Raw genomic sequence first — 26900 nt, 5'->3', positions numbered from 1 at the left:
CGTTGCCGGCCTTTTAAGAATTTGTACGCTCTTTTCTTGAAGGACCCTAAGTCGAATTGGTTCGGAAATACTTCAGTGGGCAGCTGGTTCCACATAGCGGTGGTGCGCGGCAAAAATTGCCTTGAGAAACGCTCAGTCGTGGAACGTCGGACGTCGAGGTGATACGGGTGGAATTTTGTATTTTGCCTCGACGTCCGATGCTGAAACTCAGCTGCAGGTATTAATCCGAACAACTCCTCTGAACACTCTCCATGGTAAATGCGGTAGAAGATGCAGAGTGACCCCACATCTCTACGCAACGCCAAAGGATCGAGCCGCTCGGAGAGGGATTGGTCATCGACGATTCGAACCGCTCTTCGTTGGATACGGTCAAGTGGAAGGAGCTGGTACTGGGGAGCCCCCGCCCAGAGGTGAGAACAGTATTCCATGTGGGGCCGTATTTGCGCTTTATAGAGTTGCAAGCGGTGGCCCGGAGTGAAGTACCGTCTCGCCTTGCTGAGCACACCAAGCTTTTTGGAGGCTAATTTAGCCTTTCCCTCCAAATGACCGCGAAACTGAACGTCGTTCGATATGTCAACGCCAAGTATTCCGATGCTGGCTGTGGCTTCAAGAAGAGTGTTTTCGAAAAGAGGAGTAGCGACAAAGGGTATTTTTTTCGCGGAAAACGCGCAAACTTGTGTCTTCTTGGGGTTAAATTGGACTAGGTTTAGTCTACCCCAGTCCGAGACTCCACGTAAAAGAGTTTCGACTTCAGACACAAGTTTGTTCCGGTACTCATCGACAACTGCCCGAGAAATACCTGCCCGGCCAGTGTAAAGAGTATCCCCAGTGCTGTCGTCCGCATAGCCATGAATGTTGCTAAGTTGCAACATGTCATTGATATGCAGAAGAAACAGGGTCGGGGACAGAACACAGCCTTGTGGGACCCCAGCATTCACGGGTTTAAGGTCGGAACATGCTCCGTCGACGACGACCTTGATGCTCCGATCGGCTAGAAAGCTGGAGATCCAGTCGCATAATTTCTCAGGAAGCCCGTAGGCTGGTAGCTTCGAGAGCAGTGCTTTGTGCCACACCCGATCGAAGGCTTTCGCTATGTCCAAACTAACCGCTAGTGCCTCCCCCTTGGACTCAATTGCCTCTGCCCATCTATGAGTAAGGTATACTAGAAGGTCACCAGCTGAACGACCACGACGAAAGCCGTACTGATAATCGCTAATCAGCTGGTGGCCCTCTAGATAACTCAAGAGCTGGCCATTAATAATGGATTCCATTATTTTGGAGAACAAGGAGGTTATTGCGATTGGGCGATAGTTGGATGGATCAGTGCGATCGCCTTTTTTAGGGATCGGATGTATCGAAGCGGTCTTCCAGCACTTCGGGACAGTGCCGAGCGAGTACAGGTACCGGAAAAGGCGCGTCAGGACCGGAGCCAACTCAGGAGCACATGTACGCAGCACAATTGGAGGGATACCATCCGGCCCGCTCGACTTATGAATGTCCAAGGAAGATAGTGCTCTGCGAACAGCACGTTGCTGGAATGTGATTTCCGGCATTGAGTTATCACACCGCGAAATCGCCGGTGGTGATCTCCCCCGGTCATCCAAAGTCGAGTTGGACGCAAAGAGACAGCCCAAGAGGTCGGCCTTCTCCTTCGCAGTGTGGGCGAGCGAGTCATCCTCTCTGTGCAGCGGTGGTATCGATGGCTGACAAAAATTCCCTTGTACAGCTTTGGCGAGAGACCAGAAGGCTCGGGTCCCAGAAGGGAGTTGGGCCAATCTCTCGCCAAATCTGGCGATGTGCTCTGACTTTGCCTTAGCGATTTCCCGTTTGAAGGACCTGGAGGCTGAGTTATATGCTTTTTTATGTTCGCTGGTATTGGCATCACGAGATATCGCCGCTTCCGCCCATGCATTAAAGCATTCTCGCTTTCGACGCGATGCCGCCTTGCAAGAACGCTTAAACCAGGGCTGTGACCTGCCACCGATCGGCACCGCAGAGAATGGAATAAAAAGATTCACTTAGTATGATTTTAATATATTTTATTCCGTAAGATAAGACAGAAAAACTTTAACGTCGTCGTAACTTATTAAATCGTAATTTAGTTATATATATTTGCTACATAGTAAAGCGTCAATAAATAATACAAACACTGAGAAATGATTAGAATTTGTATATCATAGTTAAATGTTTGTGTTCAAATAATTGAAAAAGCTGTTTTATTCTATTTGTAGATAATGTTCTAATACTAATAATTTATTTGAGAGCAGTGTTGGCCTAGTGGCTTCAGCGTGCGATTCTCATCCCTGAGGTCGTAGGTTCGATCACCGGCTGTGCACCAATGGATTTTCTTTCTATGTGCGCATTTAACATAAGCTCGAACGGTGAAGGAAAGCATCGTGAGGAAACCGGCTTGCCTTAGCTACCTAAAAAGTCGACGGCATGCGTCAGGCACAGAAGGCTGATCACCTACTTGCCTATTCGATTAAAAAATGATCATGAAACAGATACAGAAATCTGAGGCCCAGACCTAAAATAGGTTGTAGCGCCATTGATTTACTTTTTACTTATAATTTACGAGTTCTAAGAAATAATAGTAAAATGTTTTAAAATATTACTTAAAATAATATAATTTTGATTGACACGTAATGTAGTATCTGAAAAAGAGACATCTTAAGGCCTATTTACGCTTTGAAATGGAACTAACGCAAATGTAATGCTCGGACGCATTCCACCGTGAACTTTATTAGGACTAATAATAACATGGCAATAACATATTTATACACTGCTATTTCAACCAGGGGGATACTCTATACACTACCATCTGTCTGTCTTTGTCAATGCACAGACAATGAAAATATAAGATTTGTGGTTTTTTCAATCGAATTTTAAAGGACATATTATTTTCACGACTGTAATAATATATACATTTAAGAAGATTATGTAATAAGCTGCGTTTCATAACCTCTAGTGCATAGTAATGGCTCGTTTTTGTATGTATGAGCGCTATCACGAGGTTAAGGGACTTTATAAACATAAATTTTAATATTCAATCGCTATTAGGGATGTTACGACAATGAGTGGTTATTTAAAACACTGTTTACTCATACACCTATTATAATATATATGGTAATACTAAAAGATGTTATGTAAGCCCAAATTCAACTTTGATATAATTTATTACTGGTTTGTACGTTAATCTCCGCCCATACTTTATCTATATACCACACACGGATACACAGCTTTAACCTTTCAAGAGGTTCAGATGTCAAATAGCATACGACTTAGATGGAGTTAGGATTGTTTAAAATAATGTAAATAAGTATGCCATTATGACTTGGATAAGGTATTTTAAAAATTAATAACTAACGCTATTAAGCTAGCTAAGTGAATTAGACATATGTACGAAAAACCTTCCAAGTCTAGCTTTATCGGCCATAAAAAAATATTAATAATAAAGACTCGAGAATATTTATCGATTTATCTATTACATTTACGGAATATCAATGAAATGAAATGTGTAGGAAATACAAATTCAGCTCTTGGTTTCAATTAAAATCTATTAACAATAAAAGAACGAGGGATTCTGCTTCAGTATAGAAAAAGTCCCACAACAGTAGGCTTCAATTAAATCATAACGTGGCGTAAAGTCCTTATCAGCAAATATTTTTAAAAGACACGTCTAGACTCACCCGATATGGTACAACTAATTGCGAAAGGCCAGGCAGACATAACGGATTGGATTATATGAGAATTATCATCTGCTAACGGCACAAAACACATGTTTAGCCCACATCAGAACATCAGGTATGAACTTTAGTATCTCCATTAGCTTCTTTGAGTAGCGCTTGATCACTAGCTTTTTTAATTCTTTAAAAGTATTTACAATCTATACATCTATAGAAATATCGTACTATTTGTGGTCTCCAAAATAGCTCGATCGATTTCTATGACTTTGATACAAATCTATCTCTATATACTTAGGTAAAATGTCACAAAACACTGTATTGAAAGTGAAACCTAGCACAACTATAATCATAATTTTATTATGTTTGATTATATCAAAAACACTATAGGTACACGCAGCCACGACGGCGAATCTTCAGCAATCATGGCTAAGGGTATTACAGGAATTTCCTCCATATATTTCAATATTTCAGTTGATTCCAAATATCATGACGATAGGACGCATGTTTTAAAAGAGCCAAGGCGTACGACATACAGCCATACGTGCTCCGAGGCACGAGTTTATTATAACATCGCCAAACTTACTACTTTTGCATTATTCTTTATAAAATTTCAACGGCTAGATATATTGGGTGAAACATGAAATTTACGTTTGTCGTACTGGCCACTTTGACAAACGAACAAAACTTGATACATTACATTTACCCGTTTTAATTTGCGTCACTCTATTATAAAATATTTAAAAAAAATATCGCGTTGAGACCAACGTTGCTAACCAAGAACTGAAGGCTATTTGTCTATTGTCAGTAGTTGCAAACCATAATGAAAAGCTAGCTACTAAACAACCAAGGCGGCTGATCAATCGGTCTAGGCCACCGCTGCTTCAGGATAACGCTAGACCACTGCACAACAGACTGCTACCAAATTAGAGGAGCTCCAATTAGCATGTATAAGACATCCACCGTACTCCCCGAACCTTGCTTCAATAGATACCACTTTTTTGATGGGGCAGTCGAGACCGCCTTATAAATTTTTTATTGATGGCCGTCCGAATGGTTTTTTAGTAAAGGGAATACCTATACCTATAAAATGGTGCATAGTTAGCAATGGTACATAATTTGATTAATTAAATATATTCTACTTAAAAAAATCTACGTTTTGTTTCTCCAATAATCAACCAACTGACTGATTTGAAATGATGTCGATTTATATTCAATAGACAGTGTGTCCTGTATTGGTTTTGTGACCAAATTTATAAAGACAAATGATAGAACGGTAAAACGTATGCAAATGATTGAGTCACCGAAATTACGGAAACAAGTCCAGAAATCGTTCTCCAATTAATTATCGTATTTTCGACTTTCCAGCACTTTACACCACATAATGGGTTTTACAAGTTTTAGGTATGAAGAGTCACTGGGGGTGGTCACGAAACGTTTTACTATTGGATACAGAAAACGTGACGGTGCGTTTCATGGGGGGGGGGTCATGAATCTCCAAAAATTGCGTGACGTAATACTTGAACGTTTTCTTAACGACTTTAATACTTACTTTGTGACTTTCCATATTCCATCTATAAAATTCTTATTAGCTAGCATTAGCTATAATAAAATCAGAGTAGATAGAAAATAAGAAGTAACGCCTGTATTAGTATAGAGCGGATGAGGTCATTGACCCGGCAAGGCCGTATTGTCCTCCTAGCGACAAAGATTTATGATTTTCTATCAATAGTATAATGGCATTACGTCAACAAATCGGTTTTACGTGATTGTTAAGTCAATATTATAGACGAATTAATTCCTTGACTACAATTACGTTTCTAAAAGTAGAACTTCGGGTCCAAATTTTTAAACGATATACAAATATGATAAAATCAAGATATTGCAATACCTACACTGATTTATTTTAATCAATAGTTTTTCTCGTGTTGTTTCGTTGATATGGTATGATATGGAACGTTCGTATCCATAAGGTCAATTATTTACTACCATGGAGCTTATTAAGTTCATGTACGATCCTCACAAGTAACTAAGTAGGTAATAACAATAACAAATAGCGCCGGGTTCCTTATACTATTCATCAAGATAATAAGAAAAATAATAATTTAAAAGGTAACACGATAAAACCTCCATAGAAACAAAACGCAAGCATAGGATTTGCATCTAATGCCATAGAAATAGGTTATCTATTAGAAAGACGTTGTTAAACAAACCTCCAAGAAAATCTCCATTCTCATTATAACTAATAATTTGCATTCCGACCTCTTTTGCTAGCCCAGCATAAAATAGTGACCAAAGTTGGCATCGTGCCAACAGTTGAGATATTCTTGGAGGGCTTTTTACTGGTTTTATTCATTTCCCTTTAAAGTTATTTTCTCCGTGGACGCGAAAGGGCAGTGTTCTTTTGTTTTACTATAACCAATTAACAACTCTTACGGTTGACTAGCGTCACACATTTGTTACAACAACAATTAGTCTTAAATGTCCCAAGAAATAGTTCATATTTATTACTATTTTTTACGACCCCATAAGGGCAGACATATATCTGCGACTGTTTCATTGGACACTTGTTACGAAAAAATTTTTTAGACAATGATTGTTTAACTGGGGAGCAATGCGCTGTGTCAGAATATTTATAACAGTACTTAAATTATAAGATCAGGAACATTATTACATAAGTAAAGCATTCACTCCCTTTGTTACTGCTATACAAAAACATCGACCTTTAACATGTTATGTCACAAACAATCTTCAATCATAATGCAGCTTCGCAAAATCGTGCTTTAAGCCATGACAAATTATGCCATGAGAACTAGTCTAATTATAAGTACATGCCCGTTATCTAATATGGCATTTTAGTGATTGCTGTTCATTTGTCTTGACCCCAAGCTTAGAAATGTCAAACGATTTGAACCACTTACAATTGATCCATATTTATCTATGTGAGTAATGGCACAATTGTATTGGTTTCACTAGTATTAAGTGGGTGCTGTACAACGTTGCTTATTTGATATAATAAATCAAGGTATTTTGGTACCTGCGAAAAAACTTTGATAGTGTCGTATTTAAAAATACAATTTTTACTTAAAATTAAAACAGGCCATTTGTACATGAAAGTTTCTCTGCAATCCGCACCGGTAAATAGAAAAAAAATGGAAGATACTGCATACTCTAATTGTTTTGTGTTTTAAAGGGCAAAGTTGTACAAAAAAAACGGTTTTTATGAGGTAATCACTACACTACTGACGTATCAGTGTTTTAAGCTGTTTTGCTTGTTTTGTTTTGTTGTTACGATCGGTTACATACTTACATATAAAAATAAATTGAAAGAATAGAACTTTCCTCTATATAAACAAATAAGAAACCATTAAAAACGATAGCTGTCAAAATGCCTATAATATCTAGAACTTAACGGCAGCTCATTTTCAATCTAATTGTAATTATAAACGCAATTACTCCCACTTATTGCCTACGTAAATAAACTGTAACTAACATAAAATCAATTTAATATATCTTAATTTTTTATATCTAATTTAATATATCTAATTTAATATATCTTAATGGGTCTTAATCTGAAATGATGTAATTACTAGATTCTAAAGCAATAATGTTAGTCCATTTATTCAAGGTTTTGGTCAAAGTAGAGAAATATTACAAGCTTAAACACATCAAGAATACGATAGTAAGTCAACCTAAACCTTCCGAGCTTATTGCTTTTCCAATTGCTAAAATATAATATTATTAAATTTAGTAGGTACATACACATTACGGGATGGATAGGAATAAAATATGGATCATTGATATTTAAACCATTGATATTTGTTGTTTTACACATATACCTAATACTACCTACTTAAAGAATATTTATCTTCTATTAAATGTGTCAATAACAAAGGATACATGTGTCGTTACATGCAAAATCTCAATTGACGGAATACCGACGTTGCATCTTGCCTATGCTATATAAATTCTGCTTAGACATAATTTATTTTCAAATCTACGTGATGATGGAACAAATAAAACAACAAAACAAAAGGAATCATAAACAAATTAGATGTGGAAAGTGATCAATTGGATTTGCAAGATTTCCATTGACCGATAGCTTTGGGCAAAAAGCAATCGGCGGGAAATGCTGTGTTATTCAAATGTAACAATTCCCTTGCACTTGGAAAGCGAGGGGTCAATTGTGGTCACTGGCACATAAGCTGCAGTCAAATTGCAATGAAGGAAATTATATGTGATTTGAGTGGATGCGTTTGCTGAATGCTTTGTAAACAAGTTTCTTATTTCATTCCTATGAAAAATGTAATAACATTTAGATATGTGTTATATACTGTTCATATTTATATGATTAGATACTATCTACATGCAATTTAAACCGTGTTAAAAGTTAAAGCTATTACCTGATACGACAGGCCTAGTGTTAATCTATCGCAATGACATTAATGCGTTATTTACACTGTATAGTAAAATTAACCTTTAACTTGTTTAATATAGTTCATTAACAAACTACTCATTATGTCAAGCCTTTAGCCAATATGTGTCTATTGCTGAAACAGTCATTCGTGGTGAGCGGAGTTTATCCCATATCACATACCTAATACGGCAATCATATCACTAATAGTTAATTTCCACATCAAGCCGACATTCCTTATAACTGTACAATATTCGCCGAGCCCTTATAATCTCATATTGCTACACTTTAATCCAGTTGAACAAGTACATAAATCACTTCTATGCGGACTATGTTAATGTAATTGTCCTGCTAAAATGAGATTTCTCTTGAATTTGTAGGTTGTTGTACTTCAAATTGATTTCCAGAAGGTTGTTTTAGGACAATAAACCCCATTCTTATAAATATATGTAATGCAATTTAAGGTCTGGCTCTATACCGCGAAAACTATCAGAAAATTGTATAAATCGTAACTAAAAATCTTAAAGTAAGTAAACGGTAATCTTAAAAGTAATGTTGTAATAATGTTTTTTGACTTCGACGATTCTTAACTCCTTCAGACCATAAGAACTTTTCATAGCAACTTAGATATTAAACAAGCGCAGTAAACGTTAGTTAAGTTAGAACACGTACTGTATTCTACAGTATTTATACAACTCTGTTTTTACTTTATAACAGAAACAGAGTCCTCAGTGGATACTATTATTACTTTTGCATATTATTATTAAAGTCTCCTTTACCCAAGGGATATTTGTATATAGCTATCTAAGCTAAGAGCTGAAGGACAGTTCAAGTTTAGCAAATAATATTACCGATACTTATATCTGTATTAACTTTATTTGAAAATCTAAAATTTCGTTTCACTTTAAAAAGCATACACATCTATATTTCTTAAGTATGTCAAACTTTGAAAACCTATTTCATTTATATGCATTAGTGAAAAGCGTCAATAATGCAGTGTTCTTCACTTAATAAATAGCTTTACGTTAACCAAGAAATTATTTTAATATTTCATGATTGTTAGTTATCCATAAAAGTGTTAAACAGTTATCTGTGGTTTACCTAAATACATAATTCAGAAATTTACAACTTTTAAATCATTCAAAGCTGTTCTACTTTTAAATAAGCTATGCCGAATAATAACCAAAACGTATTTAACTACCTAGTCCAGCCATAAGTTCTGTTATAAATGAAAATGCATTTTTTTAATGAAGTAATCATATTACATTACTTACAATTATTAAAATTTATAACTACATATTTATAGAAGTCTAGTCTCCGAACTTTACTCTCCATGCTAACAAACTTCTGGTTTTATTTTAAAGCATCAAACTAAAACAATATTATTTTCATTTCAGTAGAACCTTTTCAATAATAGTAAAATATTAACGTAAATATCAATATAATACCTAGTAGTATTAAGGGGCAACACCTCGCCCCTAAAGATCCTTCCTTTGATAAAATCCTTAATTTTATTAGCCAGGCTCAATATCAAATAAAATGCCCCTTCAATAAATAAGCCAAGCGACAGCGTGTTGCCATGACAACGGCCGAGTCAAATCAAAGCTAGAATCAAGAGCGACATTTTCGAATTTAAAGTGCATGCAAGACCACCAGTTAACTAACTACTACGCTTATAATTTCCAGCAAAACTGTAATTAGCAGAGGTTCTATGTTAGTAGACTTCCTACGAAAGTACGTCGTAAAATAATGATGTGATGAGTTCCGACAATACACATTCGGAATTCGTTTTCTATGATAAAATATCAAATTTATCTTCTGTTCAAAATAAGTTGTTCATAAACGACAATGTTCTACCTACTACCTCGTTAGTTAATCGAGAAAGTTCTAAGTCGCAAATAAATTCATCTCATTAAAGTTATAAAATTGACACAGGACAGTTTCACTGGCGGGTCATTACTCGTGATTTGTACAAAACATACACCTACATGAGATCTACTTTCGCTCCAATACTCTTCATGCACTTTCTACTATCGATTTTAACCTTTTCAAACACTAAAGAAACGCCCGATAGCATCGCAACTTTAATTGTGTTTCCAGTAAATAGAAAATTTGCTGTGCTCTCAGTTAAAACATACTTTTAAAATAAATTGATATCATTTGTAGAAAATAATATAATATTGAAATTATTTGTGCGTTTCGTTATCGTACCTATTTATGTTTATTTTTATACACATGACATAATAATGACATATCCATCTTAAGTTTACACACTATTAAAGGACCGCAAGACCTCTCTGAGAAGTTAGTTATTTCCATCATGTATCATGTATTAAACTCGAGTACCATCCCAACATCATTTTAATTAATTTAAATCATATTAATTCAATTAAAAACCTATGACGACTTTGGGTAGGTTAACGAACTTGGACGATAAGGACCAACATCTATATAGTTATAAAAAATATTAATTAATGTCTGTCTAAATCTTAACCTCTATTTAAGAGCAATTGTTACATCATACATACATAATATTAGAGAGGTTTATTTACAAACAACCCGACATGTTTAACGATATATTACTTAGCATTACAGTGGCTAACATTAACAACCTTTATAAACATGCCATGTTATGAAACTATTTTATAATGAGTCGCAATATGATTTTCAAATGATGTAACTAACTTTTACTGAAAGGGAAGTTGTTTAACTAGGCTTTTTATACTTATAATAAAAACAATATCACAGATAAATGTTTACCTATATTAAACTGAATTACTTAATTTGCCTCGTTGCATATATTAAATATGATACATTATACATACAGTATAAAATATCAAAACCTTTACGTTTTGACTTTTGATGTTATATATTGTTCGTATATAGTGACCAATAGAAACGCCATGAAACAATATAAAACAGGTTCAGTATACAATCTTTTAATAAACTTATTCTCTTTTTTGTATAGGTTTAAGTTAAATATACAATAAGTTAAAGCGTTAAAATAGCCTGACCTCGTGGATAGAAATCAATTGTGTTTCGACTCCCGCAGCGTCACTTTAGCCGAATAATAAGTTTTAAAAGAAGCATCAAAGATACCATTTATTTAGATACCTTTCGCCTCTTCTTTATATTGATTTTGAGGATCGTGTGAGAATGGTCAAAGGCGTGGGAACCAACTGATAAAATGTTCACCTTGACTGATACTGAAGACGTGATTTTGATGACAAACACTGTGCAATAGGTAAATATTCCGCATATTTATACCTTACCTACCTATTTTAAAATTTTAACATTTGTTTTAAACCTCTAGAGTTATATAGACGCTTATAATTCAAAATTTGCTTGCCATTAAAACAAATTGTAAAAGATTTTTATTATTTTCTGCGTTTCTGTGATCCACCCATGGTTACTATTGAAGTGGTGCCATAAACTCACTTTCACGTTTACGGTACGTTAATTTATTTAGGAAAACTTCAAAAATACAAGTAAAAGTTAACATTTAAATCTGCACACTTGATAGCGCTGACCCGCATAGGAACAGCCAAGGCACCCTTTAAAGGAATTGTATAGAAAGCCGGAAAATCGTGAGAGATGAGAGATTGCGACGACATCGAAATGAAACATCGTATGCTAAACGACTACCTAGTACCTAGTATTGCTTGACACTGTAAAACATAGGTTTATCGATCGTGTTTGATGAACATGGAAGTTAATACTACGTAACATTATAGAGTAATTGATGAAAGGAAGAGCGAGCTGTTTTTGTTATATACATTAACTTGACCATGAGGTAGGAAGTATGTATTGTTTGGGTTATACCCTCTCTTAGATTCAAGCGATATTTAAAAGCACAGACTCAATCAGGAAACCTCATTTATTGCATCCACTTTTACATTGGTGGTTGTTTACATTTAGGTTTTAGTTTTGAAACCTTACCTTCTGATGCTAATTATTATTAGCGACAAACTATTCTTACAATTTGTTGCTGATATATGTATATTGTATATCTCAAATTTGTAATATTGTAAATGTTCTTGTACTTAGAACTAACAATTACAATAATAATAAATAAACACTCAGGGTTCTATCGAGTTAGAGTATTACCAGATCTATGTGAATTTATCAAACGAATAGAATCTTATTCGAACGATAAACATTTAGTATTTTAATATAAAAGCACAGAAATCACTAGAACTATTGAAATCTGTTCAACAGCCATGTGTCCACCCCAGGGAACACATGATTCCGCGAATACTGAATAAAAATAACTAGATTTCCAATAAAGGTTTGCATTAATTTTAATTACCGAATGAAGCTATACAAAGCAATAAGGCACAGCAGTGCAGCCCTATCAGTCACCCCTCTGTTATATTTACCGAAAACATTTATTAATTAAATGCATGCAACGTTAACGCAATATTAAAATCGAATAAAAAATAAATAACAAGAAATTTCATTTTATGTTATATTTGAACTATTTATTTTAACTTTCTAAACTGTACAATGAACATGTTATATGCGCTACGAATCTCATGTGTTGGTCGCATGAAAGTTTGTGTGCGAATGCAAATGCAATCTAAATATTCATTACATAACTAAATTATAGATAAATTTGATATTAATCACAAAAGCTCTGTTGGCTCGGTATTTTATGTGCCGGTTGAGGAAAAAAGTTAAATGTTATTATTTGAACACATGTATAGGTATGTCTATGTATTTAAAGGTAATAAAAAGTACATACACCTCAAAGTAAAATCAATACAAGATGAAAATAGCGAGAACATATATAGATGTGTTATATTTTTATCTTCGTACATAACCTTATTATATAAGATTAAATTAATTTATTTCAAATGTGAGAATATACAGCCATAATTAATCACTCCAGTACACTTCCTTTGTTCGACAAATTTTAACCAATTATATAAGCCCAGCTAATATTTACATAATATCCGTAAAGTTTTAAACACATCCGCAATTGTCATTAAAATTGTTACTAATTAGATGCAGACTTATTTATTTTATATAAATTCGATGCTTTCTTAATAACTACCAAATATCATTTATTAAATGGAAATGTATACGAAATATACATATTAATATTTTAATCGTCCTATATAGAGTACTAAAACGATTTCTTTGTAATTAAGAACTAAGCATTCATGTGAGTCCAGTGATAGGCATTCAACATAAGTGGTTTTCACAGCCTTAACGCACCAAATTATATTTTTAATAGCAGCAACTATTTAGGTATAGGTACAATGAACACGTTTTAAGTCAAAATGTTATCGCAATATTCTTTGCAAACCTTCCATGATTCAAGCGAACACGAAATCAATGTGTCTATCACGCACATTTTGTTAAGCAGCTCCTTTGTTCACTTGCAATAATGATGATTACGAATTCATCAAAACTGAATTACGATATTGTCTTAAGAATTTTGAAACAACATCAAGTTATGACTAACCAATATTCGTGTAGAGTATAGAGAGGATAAAAACAGATTTTTGTGTATACGGATAACATTGGGTTTCCGAATAACTAAAACTGCCGTTTTGAAAAAGATTTGAAAACTCTTAATTCAGAGGTTTCAGAAGGCTGATAAACTTATTAAAAGTCAGAATTCAATTAATATTATTATATAGGATATTCTAAGTTTATTGATATAATAGTTAACTTAGTTACAAAGTTAACTTTAAAATATAGGAATCATTTTGAAATGCCATTTAGTTTCGTTGAAGCCGAAATAAATCACTTTCAAGCTTCCGTTCCCATATCAGAAAGCCAAGCCAATTTATCAGGAAAGGCAAATGTCATTTGCATATTACATAGGCCTACATTACGTCACGTAACTAGTCATACTATGAATTGTTTTAGATTGATTGATAAATTTATAGAAAATTACTAAAACTGTTTAGAAAATATAAATAAGAGTACAACGTAAATGGTGTACCTAATAGGGTATACTTGTGAGTATATTATCCATGTCTCAACTTGGCAACTGCTACACCTATATATCTCAATTACGGACTTGAATTGACATGTGAAAATATATTAATACTAACTTATAAATCTTATGTTACCGAACAGCCTCTTAGGGTACCCCACATAAGTGTAACGGACCGCGCATCCACTTCTTTTTGATTACGTATATGTAATAAATGATTGCTGTATTTATATTTGTTTTTTATGCTATAGAAGACAAACTGGCAAGAGGAGTCAGCGCTTTTCTTGAAGGACTAAGGGCAGTCAAATTGGTACGGAAATACTTCAGTGGTGTGCGGCATAAATTGCATTAAGAAACGCTCAGTTGTGGAACGACGGACGTCAAGGTGATACGGATGGTATTTTGTATTCTGCCTTGAGGTCCGATGATGAAACTCAGCTGCAGGTATTAGTCCGAAAAACTCCTCTTAACACTCTCTATGGTAAATGGGATAGAAGATGCAGATAGATCTCACATCTCTTCGGAACGCGACTGGTCGTCGACGATTCGAATCGCTCTTCCTTGAATACGGTCAAGCGGAATGAGCTGGTACTGGGGAGCTCCTGCCAAGAGGTGAGTACAGTATTCCTTGTGGGGCCGAATTTGCGCTTTATAGTTGCTAGCGGTGGCCCGGGCTGAAGTACCGTCTCGCCTTTCTAAGCACCTACGCTTCTTAGCCTTTTCTTCCAAATGACCGCAAAACTGAACGTCATTCGTTATGTTAACGCCCAGTATCCCGATGCTAGCTGAGGCTTTAAGGAGAGTGTGATATAAGAGAAGAGTAGTAGCCTTTATATAGTATTAAACTATAATATGTAAAGGCGTGATCTCCGCATTCATAACATTCATTAAAAGGAAAAATGACGCGAACTTCGAGGTATTTAGTCGAAGAAGCTATCAGCGGGAGAGTGCATAGCTTCTTGATTGCTGGTACCAGTATTATTATGCTGTAAATGCAATAACTACCTCTAAATTACACACCCTTTACCTGCAAAAAGCGGGTAACTTTAAAGTAAAGTACTCACTAAACTGTAAAGCTACCATACAACATTGGAAAAAGAAAATATATGTTTGAACATTAAAATCAATGTATTATAATGAGAATGAGCCTCTTGCCATACTCTAATGTACTCTAATGGCTGTATGAAGTCCCGAAACCTCTTCTTAGGGCATAACTCACTGGACACATTTTCAGATTTGTTAGGTAGGAACTATGTATTTAAATGATTGGCATAAGCTGGGATTCAACTGCACACTACATTATTAAATAATATTTAATATTTTTTTAATTATACGAACAATACATTTAATCAATGTGATTAAACCACGGTTGTAAAATTATAACAACTATACAAAATAGGTCCACATTTCCTTTAAAGCTCATGAACCCTTGAGCGAACAACTGTAAATAATCCATAATAATTTGAACCCTTGTTTAGATCAAGGACCGTTAGATCACCAAGAACAAATTATGGAGAAATAAAAGAGATTTATAACAAAATATGAGTTCTGTTATACAGCCCTTACTTAAGTTAAAAAAAAGACTAAGTGACTATGATGATTTATATTTTTAAATATACCAATTAAAAAAAACACAATAGCTACTGTATATTTTATAAGTATTCACTAAGTCACTCATAAGTATACACAATATAACATTGTGTATAAAAGTCATACTAGATAGTATAGCTAGCTTGATTATAGTATTTTTTAGATTTTGTGTAAATGACATATTTTTTATCATAAAATTTATTATCATAATTTAATTAAAATAAGCTCTAATTTATATTAGGACTCGAGATATTATTAAACAAAAAAAGAACCTGAATGAATAGTTCAAATCTGTAAATTATTAACAGGTATATACATAAGAATACAGACTCTCTTCTTTTTCTTAGCTCTCTGATAAAACCTTTTATTTACTAAATACAATTAGTTTAAATTATTAAAAAAAACATTGCTGCTTCAACTTTTTATGTATGAGCTTATTTTTCTTAATACAATACCTAGACTCTTATTTATATTTATTTTCATTTAATACATTTTTCAGTACAAATTAAAGCTTCTCAAAACAATACATTTTTTAATTCTTTGACCTCTAAAAGTTACAGTCCTTATGACAAGATGAAGTCCCTTCTGTATATGAAAGATTCTTATCAGTCTAAGACAAGAAATCTAAAACCCTAACCTGTAACAAGTTAATTTTCTCTCAACCTAAACAGATATGTATATCAATTCAAGTTCAATTCAGTACAATATTGAGCTACTTTTGTACAAAACATTAGCATACTATAAATATTTCAAGGGTTCTCTCTTATAATTTTTTTGCCTTGATTAACATTAAACCTATATAATTTACCACAGTAACTTTTCAACACAATACGGAAAAAACGAGCAAATCAATAAATCAATGTAGTTTTCATACTCCATTCGGCGTAGTAAAGGATAAGTTTTTTTGATGTTCTGCATGTGTAGTGTTCAATAAAAATAAAATCATGTACTTAACATATAAATAATGTAACATACCCGGCGACAGGTGTAAAGAATGCAGGGGAGTGATCAATGAACATCACATATTTCACTGAATATTATCGAGGTAATTCACTATTACACATACTACAACACTTTTTAGTACTCACTGATATATTCTACTACTTCTTAGGAACGGCCTATAACAATTTTTGGCGATCTGTATTATTATGAAAAGTTTTTAATTAGTTCGTTCGTTTTGTTACGTTCAATATTGTTTCTAAGTTCCAACCATAACTTGACGAATGACCTTTTCAGAGATATATGACAGGTATCAGTTTTGATTATTGACTTGAATGACAACCCCTTTCATTCTGAAATACAAATTACCTACCTACTATCAACCTCGAACCTCGAAGTACCAAATGAAAAAAACATGTAGATTCCTTATTTTCTAACGCCATCCTAATGCAAAAAGAGATATTATGTAGTTATAACAATGTTTATCATTATCAGCTTTTATGTTTGTATAACTGCACAGAATGAATTTTTGAATAAATGAACTTCTTTACTAATCTGAGGATAGATAAATATTAAATAATGTATTTATTGTTAATCATATTAATATCATGTTACATGTAATACACATTAGTTTCATAGTAAAAAATCCAGTCCAAGCAAAAGTACTTTTCTTTAACCAATAAAATAAAGTTCGAAATTTTTATTTTTGATAAACGTTTATTTATTTATCGTATTAAGTATTTTTGAGTTTCATTTGTAAAATGTTTTAAACATTCCTAATTATCTGTAATTTTATTTAATTGATAGTCCGTTTGGTGGTATCAGATTCGCAGCTTAGTCGTCCTCAAATTGCCGATAACAAATTGAAGTTAACTTAGCCCAAGATTGAAAACAAGCGGGAGTCATAGTTTGTAGTCTAAGTACTGGCAATAATTGGTCTATAATATATTATTTCACAAATTGAGCATATTAAAATAGATGATAAGTCGATACAGAATCAATGGAATTAATAATAAGGCACGTATTTATTAGTTTTTACTAAATTACTATTGAAATACGAAAACGACAATTTTATTCTTAAAACATAATTTATCCAAGCTGGGATTTTGGTGCTGTAATTACTCGTTTCCGAGCAGTTTTTTTTGTAGACATCCTCATTTGCTGTAATTGATTGTAAACTTCACCCCATATTTCATTTTGGTCCTCGATCGGTACAGTTTTTCTAAAACAAATAAATAGAGAACTGTTGTTATTTATGTTTCGACATAATTATCGCATGGATCTTGGTTATTAACAATATATGGGTTAAATAAAACCTAAACTGTTATACTGGATGATGAACATGTAGTATTAGTAAGTAGAAACAAGCTACCCCATCAGTTGCATGAAATATATTTTGTCTGCATTAATTAGTTATCTGGCAATAACTCTTAAAATATTCACTTAAATGCATGATATCATGTTTAAATTTATCCACTTGAACATTTTTAAATATCATTTTATAGAGACCGATAAAATGATATTTGAAAATGACTAAAACTAATTTAAAGAAACAAAATATAAAGATACCGCTTCTAAAAATAAACACACATCCATACTATTCTTTAAAGACATTATATATGCTCACTTTATATATTTTTTTTAAATTAAAGTGGATTACTTTTTGCAAGACATCACAATGTACTATGTTCAAATTAAATACTTTTGTAAAAACTCCAGTATCCAAATTTCTGTTTTTAGTAGCACCCTTTTATATATGATACATATACACTTAGTTATCTATTATAATAATATTAACTTCTGGATCTGTACCTCACTGCCACATTGTGGTGAGTATTAATCATATGATTGCCAATCCAATAATACACAAAATAGGAATGTGCGGCAAGGCTGCATATTATCCCCATAATTGTTAAATATATATAGGAAAAACATAATGCGAAGAGCCCTAGTTGGATGGGTGGAGTAAAAGCAAGCTTAGGTATGCAGATGACATCACCCTTGTGTGTGAACATGGCATAACCATACTAATTCAGAGAATGCAAACAGAAAGTGAGAAGTTTATTCTACAAATAAATAAATTCCAAACTAAAGTGATCTCAGGAAAACTCACACACACAGGTGAACTGAAAAATCTAGAAATAGGGGGCGAGTTTATACACTTTGGTTCCCTGTCACAATGAGTGAGTTGAGCACCGGATCTTAAGACCAATCCCCTACTCACTGTACAAATTAAATGCCTCTGAGCCTGGGTGACCATTAACGGTCTTACCATCACCCAGATGCATAATAAAATAATGCGCAGAGGCTTGACAAAGACAGGGGAGCGGAAGAAGTGGTGCGGCGCCAACCTTCAGAAATGTATTGTGTAATTGAAGAAGATGCTGATTATGTTTACCTGTACTGTTTCATGAGGTCATATTTTTCCCATGGAGTCTTTCTTAATTCTCTTCTTACTCTATCTTTTTCTTTTAAGTGTTCTTCAATATTGGATACACCTTTTAGTTCCTGCCTTTCCCATCTTTCCAGCCATGGTCTAGGTTTTAATTTTACCTAAAAATTTAAGTTGTATTGTAAAAAAATTGTTAAAACAACAGGTATAATAAGATAATATAAAATATAAAGATTATGTAATAGAATAATATAGCTACTATTCTGTTTCATAAAAAAAAACATTATAAATTAATGTAATTAAAATAAACATTATTTCAAATAAAAATGAATTTATAAGTCGGATTAATTCATTCAAATGAGACAGTACAACTTGAAATTACATACCTGAACCGGATTAACTGGTACCGCGGTCCCTTCTGGTAAAATTTCAGGATCCATGTCAACAGGAAATGTGCTGTATTCTGGGAGAGCATCTCTAAGATAATACAACTTGTCATCCAGTCTCTTCTCAAGACGTAATACTTGAATTGTTTGTATTGTAGGATCATACAATTCATAACGTACCTTTAAAAAGATTTTTTTTTATAATATGGGGCAGACGGGCAGGAGGCTCATCTGATGTTAAGTGATACCGCCGCCGGTCAAATTGATTCGGAAATACTTTAGTAGGCAGCTGGTTCCACATAGCGGTCGTGCGCAGCTAAAATCGCCTTGAACAACGTTCAGTCGTGGAACGGCAGGCATCGAGGAAGGAATTTTGTATTCTGCCTCGACGTCACGACGTGTTAAAACTCAGGTGCAGGTTTTAATCCGAACACCCTCTGTGGTAGAAGATGCAAAGTGTGACCTCACATCCTAATCCCAAAATCCCGAATCTTGTTTTACTATTTACTTGATATGAAGGAAGTTTATTTATTTTATTTTATAAATACTAATTGCTATCTTATGTTAGGAGTTCTATGTTTAGAATGGCCATATTAACAATCCAAGCAGAATTACATGCTTCAAATATTATTCTTTTAATTTTATGGTGTCTGACCTTGTTTTTGTTAAACTCAGAACTAAAAGCCACTTTTTTTATTAAAATTAAAGTATAATTTAATTACCTCAACACCTTGATTATCTACAACATTTCTCAAGGTGAACTCTGCCCTTAAACCACAACCTTTACGTTCAATGCATATTCCTACAAATCTGTTTGTTTTCCCTTGAGCATGTGGATCTGATATGGTTACTGCTAATATAGAACCTAGAATTGTATAAAGTGATTAAATGTTAAAACTATACACAATATAAGATAATTTTGTAAAAAGCAAGGTTTTATAAATGCCTTTAAAAAATTTATATTTGATTTTTTTAATTTTGAGATAGCTCATTTCCCAGTAGAGAGTGGCTTAGGTTTGTACAACTAAGATGAATATTTTAATGGTAGTTGGTAGGTAATTTTGCAAAATCTCTTATGATCTTAGAAGATATTGCAAATTTTTTGCAAGATACTAATATATTAGAACTGACAATTAGTGTGTTTGATTGGGTGACTTATCTAAGGAACTCAATTTGATGGTTGAAAAGAAAATGTCTTTTCTTTTGGAAGTTCATTGAACAAGGACGTCTTTAGGCTATATAATATAACACAACAAGAAAAGGGGAATTTACCCTAATATGAAAAGTGCTTAAATTAACACAGGTGAAACTGGAAACTTAATTTTTTATTGGTTTTCTATTATTTAAATATAATATAGCCATATATATATGTTTTTGCCAGTTTACCAAGGTGAAAGATTCATTTAATTGATTCAAAATTTATTATATTTTTCCATTACAAACATACTCTCATATATAATATTAATTCAAATATTTCTTATAATCATACTGAATGATATTTTTTTTTTCAGCCAATATCAGCCAGCAAATACTCCTAATTCAGTATATGATTATATGTGATTTCTTACCAACATAGAATTCTGGTATATCAATTTGCTTTCTTCTCTCAAGCATATCTGCTCTTTCAAGTTTTTCTCTCAAACTGTTACGCCAATTCGGGTTAGGATCAGGTAAAAATTCTGGATAAATATGCCTGTATTCAAGCATTGGGTTCTGCGACCGCGGTCGTCGTCCTGTCCGAGTTATTTCTACTTCAACTGCATTTATTTTTTCAACTTTCTCAGGTAGCGACGACAGACATGCACGTATATCTAAAAATATCAATTTCATTACAAAAATTATGTAGTTGTAATCTCTCGTTTGAATTGTTGAAATTCTAACCTTTCCGTAATATCCATTTTACTGTTTTAAATAAATCAAATGATTTACGGAAAACAAGAGACATTTTTGCAGTTACTTCATTCACCTAATTAGTTTTTAACATTATTTAAATAATAGTAATTGTAAATTGATGTAGTAATAACAATGTACTCAAAACTCAAAAGTCTATCAGTGTTGCCAGATGGTCTCAGCGCCGTATCCCTAGACTAATTTGATTCCCCCCAGAAATCCCCTGGGATGCATGCACCAAGCGGATGGTGGCATGGGCCAAATGAGAAATAAAAGGCATTACGCAAAGTATCTGTAATAGAAAATGGTTTGACAGGTTTTAGTTTTATTCGGTTTTTATTAAACGAATATACATTTAGTACGGTTAACCACACGCATCCTATTGTTACGATGTGTTTGTACTTTAGTTCCAAAATCAGGAACGTTATTTGACGAGTTTTTGAATCTTTCCCTAAAAAAAACCCCCAAATATACTTTCCCCCTATTCTGTCCGTAACTCGGTTGAGAAACCCCTAAATCTAGGGGGCAATCCCCTCTTCTGGCAACACTGAAGTGTATGAAAATATATATATTTTTTTAATTTTATGGCCTGGTAACCAGACCTTTAAGCCAATGAAATTATGTATCATAGAGTACATTATATATTTATATCGATCTATCTCTTTATCTTTACACCCAATCTATCTATATTACACTTATCGCAGTCCACATAAACCAGTCTAGAATTATAATTGCAAATTGCAATAAAGGCTAGTTTCCACATAATACGTATTATGTGGATTAAGATTTCTCTAGACTGTGTGGATAGTTGGATGTTGACATTACTGCTTACTCTAGTATATAAGATTTCTCTTCTGTGGTTTGTCAACTATCTTAAATTTGAAATTTGAATTTGTGTTCATACCGGATTAATTTATTATTTATTCAACAAGAATTGAATTGAATTTATTTTACGTCGTGATAACTTATGACTCAATAATATTAAAAAAATTAATGACATCAGTTTGTTAGATTCGAAAGAAAGCCAAGTATTTCATATATTAGTATTATAACTATGAATAATTCGACACTTTTTAATAAATCAGAGTCAGCAGAATTATCAGGTGTAAAAATGAATGAATGTTATGTACTTCTCAAAAAACGATACGATACCCTTTTTAACAATTTAAACGTTAAAAAGCAAGATTTGGCTGATATTAGAAGAAGTTATCAAACGGCACTCGGAGTAGAAAGTCAACTGAATGCTGATCTAGAAACTTACCATTTAGAAGAACAAAAACGTAAAAATGAACTGCTTTCTCGAGTAGCAATTCTTCGGGATAAAATAGCGTCGTTGATATCTGAATCTGCACAAATAAACGAACAAAATAACGTTGAAATTAAGAAATTGGAACAAGAAAATTCTCTTCTTAGGGAGGAAGAACCCGTAACATCTTATCAATTACCGAAATGTGATACCAAGGAAATTGATGAAATTCGTAACAAGTTGTCCTCTGCTACAACTGATTCAGTAGTAGCTAAAGCTACCCTTGAGGAATCGAAATGTGAAATTTCTTCATGGCAATCAAAAATTGAAGAATTACTATTAGAAATAAGTGAATTACGTGCAGGCACTGCTATTAGTCGGGAGGAAAAGCATGAAGCTAAGGAGAGAGAAGCTTTTGCCTTAGCTGAACTTGCAGCAGCCAAGGCATTGCTTCACCAAGTTCATTCTGTTGATCTACAGCCCCATGGTTATTGTTAGACTACATTATATTATTATTACTTTATTATATTGTGTATTTTTAATTTTCTTTAATATTTCTGTTACAGCCACAAAAGGAAATTCAGTATTTGCAGAAGTTGAAGACAAAAGACAGGATATGGCTAAAAATCTTATTCAAATGAAACAAACAAATGCAAGAGTAAGTTCCTTAGAATTAGTATGTTTTACACGAAACACATGAATACTATACAGATTAATGATTTTTTTAAGCTTCGTCGGGATTTAGTTAATAAACAAGCAGAGGCTGAAGCTCTTATTCATGAGAAGCAAACAATTTGGATCCAACAAGCTGGTACTACCTCAGAATATGATAGAGAACTTATTGGTAAATTATTATGTTAAAACCCAATGTATTTTTTCTATAGTTAGATAAAAATACAAAAAAAGAAATGTTGATATGTTCTGTATTATTGATTGATTTTATCTAATATAATATTACAGAAAGCTATGAAGATCGAATTGCTAAGCTGGAAGCAAAATGTGAAAATCAGTGGAGTGAAATAAATCAAGGTTTATGTAAGCTGTGCGAATTCTCATATTGGCAACCTGGAATTATTGCTCATTTAAAGTAAGTTTAAATGTTTTTTTGTTTATACAGAACTATTGGGCCACAATATATACATATACGATGTTAAGTAAGATGCAATCTATTGGATGGCAAGCCCGTCTATAACCTATGTAATACTGTTTTCAAATGATTGATATGGGCATGTTAAAACTCCAATGTGCTCTTAGAAAAGCATTGTTAGAATAGGGATAATGGAATCAGGTGAAGTAGGTCCTAGGAGCATTCTCCGAAGTGTAATCTATTGAAAACTGAAAGGTAGGTAACTGATGACCTTCTCTATTTTCCTGCTGACCCTACGCAAGGTTGTGTAAGCAAGGTACGAAATGATGGGTTGTTGGCATATAGCTACATCTTCTCCATGTATGTTGACAGAGGAATGGTGTTGTCGGCATATTGTATGTTTATTAATTTTTTTCTGCTTGCAGAGAAACTCTACCCCAATTATTCATTGTCTTTCATATGATATATTTGCCATATATGTTGAATAGTGTAGAAGACAGAATGTAACCTTTTCTCACACCTTTTTTTTGGAACATGTTGAAGTTATGCCTAACCTGATGAATAATTGGTTCTCAGTATACAAATTTTAGATAATATTTATAACAATTTGTAATGTCCGATAAATTTCAGAACAGAACGGGAACAACTTCGCGCTAATGTATTGGCTAAAGGGGCTGCACAATTGGCTAGTGCCGCGCAAATTCGTGAACTGCGCCGAGTGGTGACCCTACAGACCATAGATACAAATAAACAATCATCTCAAGTGGATTGGTCAGACAAAATTATAAATTGCACAGATCGGCAATACTCAAAAAGTGACATGAAAAAAATAAAATGATGGTTAAAAGGTTCCAATAAATTTAATGACACCTATGACTTAAAGCTATCAATATGTATACTCATTTTATGCCCTGAAAAACTTGGCTCCATTTCTAAAAGCTTGTCATCTTCATATTTATCATAACAACGAACCTGAAAAATTATATGTGGGTAACACTAAAAATGTTTAGAACTGGCCAGTTAAATGCATTGCTAATAAAAAAAATTTTGAATTTCAATTTTAGAACTCTTTGGTAACCTTATATTACTACATAACTACTAATATACTTATTGAATTTATTTGTCTTTTTTGAATTGGCCGCAAATTTAAAACTCTTATTACACGTGAAAATGCGCGAGAAAATTTTCGGTCAATGATTTATTATGACTTGTTGTGGGCTTACTTAACAACAAAGCTATTATAGGCTGCGATTAGCATTTCTTAATGAAGCCCCATCTCGTGCCACTATTTACAATTAGTTGACGAGTTTAAGCGTGGACGAAGCAATCTCAATGATGATCCGCGTGAGGGAGGTCATTTAACAGCGACTACTGAAGATAACATCAGTTCTGTGCGACGCATGATAGAGGAAGATAAGAGATCAGCAGACGGGCAAGTCTAGGCATTGGTATGAGTCAAGTTCAAAAAATATTACAGGATTGTTTAGGCGTCAGCTTTGTACCAGATGGATTCCCCATACCGATGACCAAAACATGCGAAGGGCATGGACTGGTGTCGCCGAATGTTAGGTAAGTTCAACGGCGGTGACTCAAATGCTGTATTCAAATGACATCGTCACAAGTGATGAAAGACAATCAGCTCAGTTTGTGTTTTCTTTCGAGGATCAGCCAACTAAGGTAAAGGAGGGAAGAAGTAAAGGAAAAAAGATGATTGCCTTATTCCTTGGTCGGAAAGGTCATATCGCGACAGTTGTGCTAGAAGAAGGATAGTTAATGCAGACTGGTATGTCAATCGCTGTTTGCCTATTGTCTTGGAAAAAAAATCGACAGCAGCGCCTTCGAAGCAGGATCCTCCTTCACAACGACAATGCTTCAGCGCACTCTGCAAAACGGACTGTTGAATATTTGACTATGGCAGGTGTCGAGATAATGAGTCAGCCGCCATACAGTCCTGACATGGCGCCCTGCGATTTTCATTTATTCCCAAGTACTCAAGATAAAATTCGAGGTATTTGCTTTACAAGCCCTGAAGATGCAGTGAACGCGTACAAATATACCATAGAAGAGACCCCTAAAGAAGAATGGGCCCACTACCTTTCTCAGTGGTTCCATCGAATGTGACGATGTGTAGAGAAGAACGGAGATTACTTCGAAAAACAATAAAAGTATTGGCAACTTTCTACATTAAGCCGTTTTTAATTTTCTAAACATTTTAACGAGTGTTAACGAGGTACCAGGCTGAGATACGGCTCCAACTAAATTTCTTTGGAAGATATAAAGCTTCACGACTAAGTGTTATTTATGTCTAAACAATTTTTTTGTATTTGACCGCCTTAAAGTAATAAATTGTTATGTGGATTACATATAAATAATTGTATTGCTATGTAATTTTATACGCATAATTTAGTTACGGCTGGCGAGAGAAGTCTTGACTTGTATTCTTATATTGCTAGTCTTATCGCATGCTAATTAAAAAATAATAGGTAAAAGGATAATTAATATGCATGGTTTTGACGTGACAACGTCTTATAATTCGATGGAGCCGGTTGCACGCACAAAAAAACATGACTCATGAGGCGTTACATTTAAGCGCGGAACGAGCGACAAAGAGCTACAACCGGCCTTCGCGTTCGACATCTGTCTCTCTCCTACATGAGTGAGCGATGAAATAAAAAATTGACATAATTGTATTTATGCGTACAAATAAATGTAACTTGATCAATTTAATCATGATTTCCATTTACCTACTTCTCTATATTCATACAAAATATCTATCAAACATAAAATTAATATTTTCTTTTGAAAAAGCAAAAATTCCATAAGTATTTTCTATTGAAGTTGTCACGTTCAAATATTCTTTCCCCTTATTCTGCCCCTAACACGCTTGAGAAACCCCTAACTCTAGAGAGAAATCCTCTGATCTGGCAACACTGTTTATGGCTTGAAGCTTGCAGAACGCGAAACGAGCGACAAAGAGGCACAATTTGGCCTCAGCGTTTGACATCTGTTTCTCTCCTACTTGAGTAAGCGATGAAAAAAATATTGACATAATTGTATTTATGTATACAAATAAATGTAACTTGATCAATTTAATTGTAATTTCCATTTACCTACTTCTCTATATCAAACAAATAAAATTAAAATTTTCTTTTGAAGTAGCAGCTCTTCCATCGGTATTTTCTTATGACGTTGTCACGTTCAACTATCGTCAGTAAACCGACTACAGACAACCAACCAAATTTTTTTGGATTAGTCTTTCTTTCCTTGCCTTTACTATGCAGTTATTAATACCATCACAAGGGGCTTTGACAAGATTACTTAAC

General features: G+C 33.8%; 3 protein-coding genes across 5 annotated transcripts in view; 1 reads left to right on the top strand and 2 right to left on the bottom strand.

Moving 5' to 3' along the window:
* Positions 1 to 17065, bottom strand: part of LOC123711730 — a 181602-nt gene extending 164537 nt beyond the window's left edge. For all 3 annotated transcript variants that reach the window (XM_045664460.1, XM_045664494.1, XM_045664486.1), the window contains exon 1: positions 16613 to 17065. The gene's annotated coding sequence lies outside the window, so the exon portion shown is untranslated. The remainder of the gene's footprint in view (positions 1 to 16612) is intronic.
* A 512-nt stretch (positions 17066 to 17577) lies between these two features.
* Positions 17578 to 21403, bottom strand: LOC123714898 (39S ribosomal protein L19, mitochondrial). The gene is made up of 6 exons (XM_045669553.1): positions 21236 to 21403; positions 20923 to 21165; positions 20077 to 20219; positions 19355 to 19534; positions 18975 to 19129; positions 17578 to 17798 (listed from the first exon to the last, which is right to left on the bottom strand). Exons 1-6 carry the CDS (start codon positions 21297 to 21299, stop codon positions 17666 to 17668), a joined length of 918 nt encoding a protein of 305 aa, XP_045525509.1. The 5' UTR covers positions 21300 to 21403; the 3' UTR covers positions 17578 to 17665.
* An 836-nt stretch (positions 21404 to 22239) lies between these two features.
* Positions 22240 to 24696, top strand: LOC123708883 (protein Spindly-like). The gene is made up of 5 exons (XM_045659879.1): positions 22240 to 22977; positions 23057 to 23148; positions 23220 to 23334; positions 23451 to 23577; positions 24208 to 24696. Exons 1-5 carry the CDS (start codon positions 22299 to 22301, stop codon positions 24413 to 24415), a joined length of 1221 nt encoding a protein of 406 aa, XP_045515835.1. The 5' UTR covers positions 22240 to 22298; the 3' UTR covers positions 24416 to 24696.
* Positions 24697 to 26900: the final 2204 nt, after the last annotated feature.

The sequence above is a fragment of the Pieris brassicae genome, chromosome 1, assembly GCF_905147105.1.
Source record: "Pieris brassicae chromosome 1, ilPieBrab1.1, whole genome shotgun sequence".
NCBI lineage: Eukaryota > Metazoa > Arthropoda > Insecta > Lepidoptera > Pieridae > Pieris > Pieris brassicae.
Note: the sequence above shows the minus strand (reverse complement) of the source record. Positions and strands in the feature narration are given on the sequence as shown.

Excerpts from the sequence above, each read along its gene's own strand:
- LOC123714898 (XM_045669553.1), bottom strand. The coding sequence starts at position 21,299 with ATGTCTCTTGTTTTCCGTAAATCATTTGATTTATTTAAAACAGTAAAA. Across the intron at positions 19,535-20,076 it reads TAGATAATCAAGGTGTTGAG|GTACGTTATGAATTGTATGA; the intron begins GTAATTAAATTA and ends ATCTTTTTAAAG. Across the intron at positions 19,130-19,354 it reads TACCAGTTAATCCGGTTCAG|GTAAAATTAAAACCTAGACC; the intron begins GTATGTAATTTC and ends TTAAATTTTTAG.
- LOC123708883 (XM_045659879.1), top strand. The coding sequence starts at position 22,299 with ATGAATAATTCGACACTTTTTAATAAATCAGAGTCAGCAGAATTATCA. Across the intron at positions 23,335-23,450 it reads ATATGATAGAGAACTTATTG|AAAGCTATGAAGATCGAATT; the intron begins GTAAATTATTAT and ends ATAATATTACAG. Across the intron at positions 23,578-24,207 it reads GGAATTATTGCTCATTTAAA|AACAGAACGGGAACAACTTC; the intron begins GTAAGTTTAAAT and ends GATAAATTTCAG.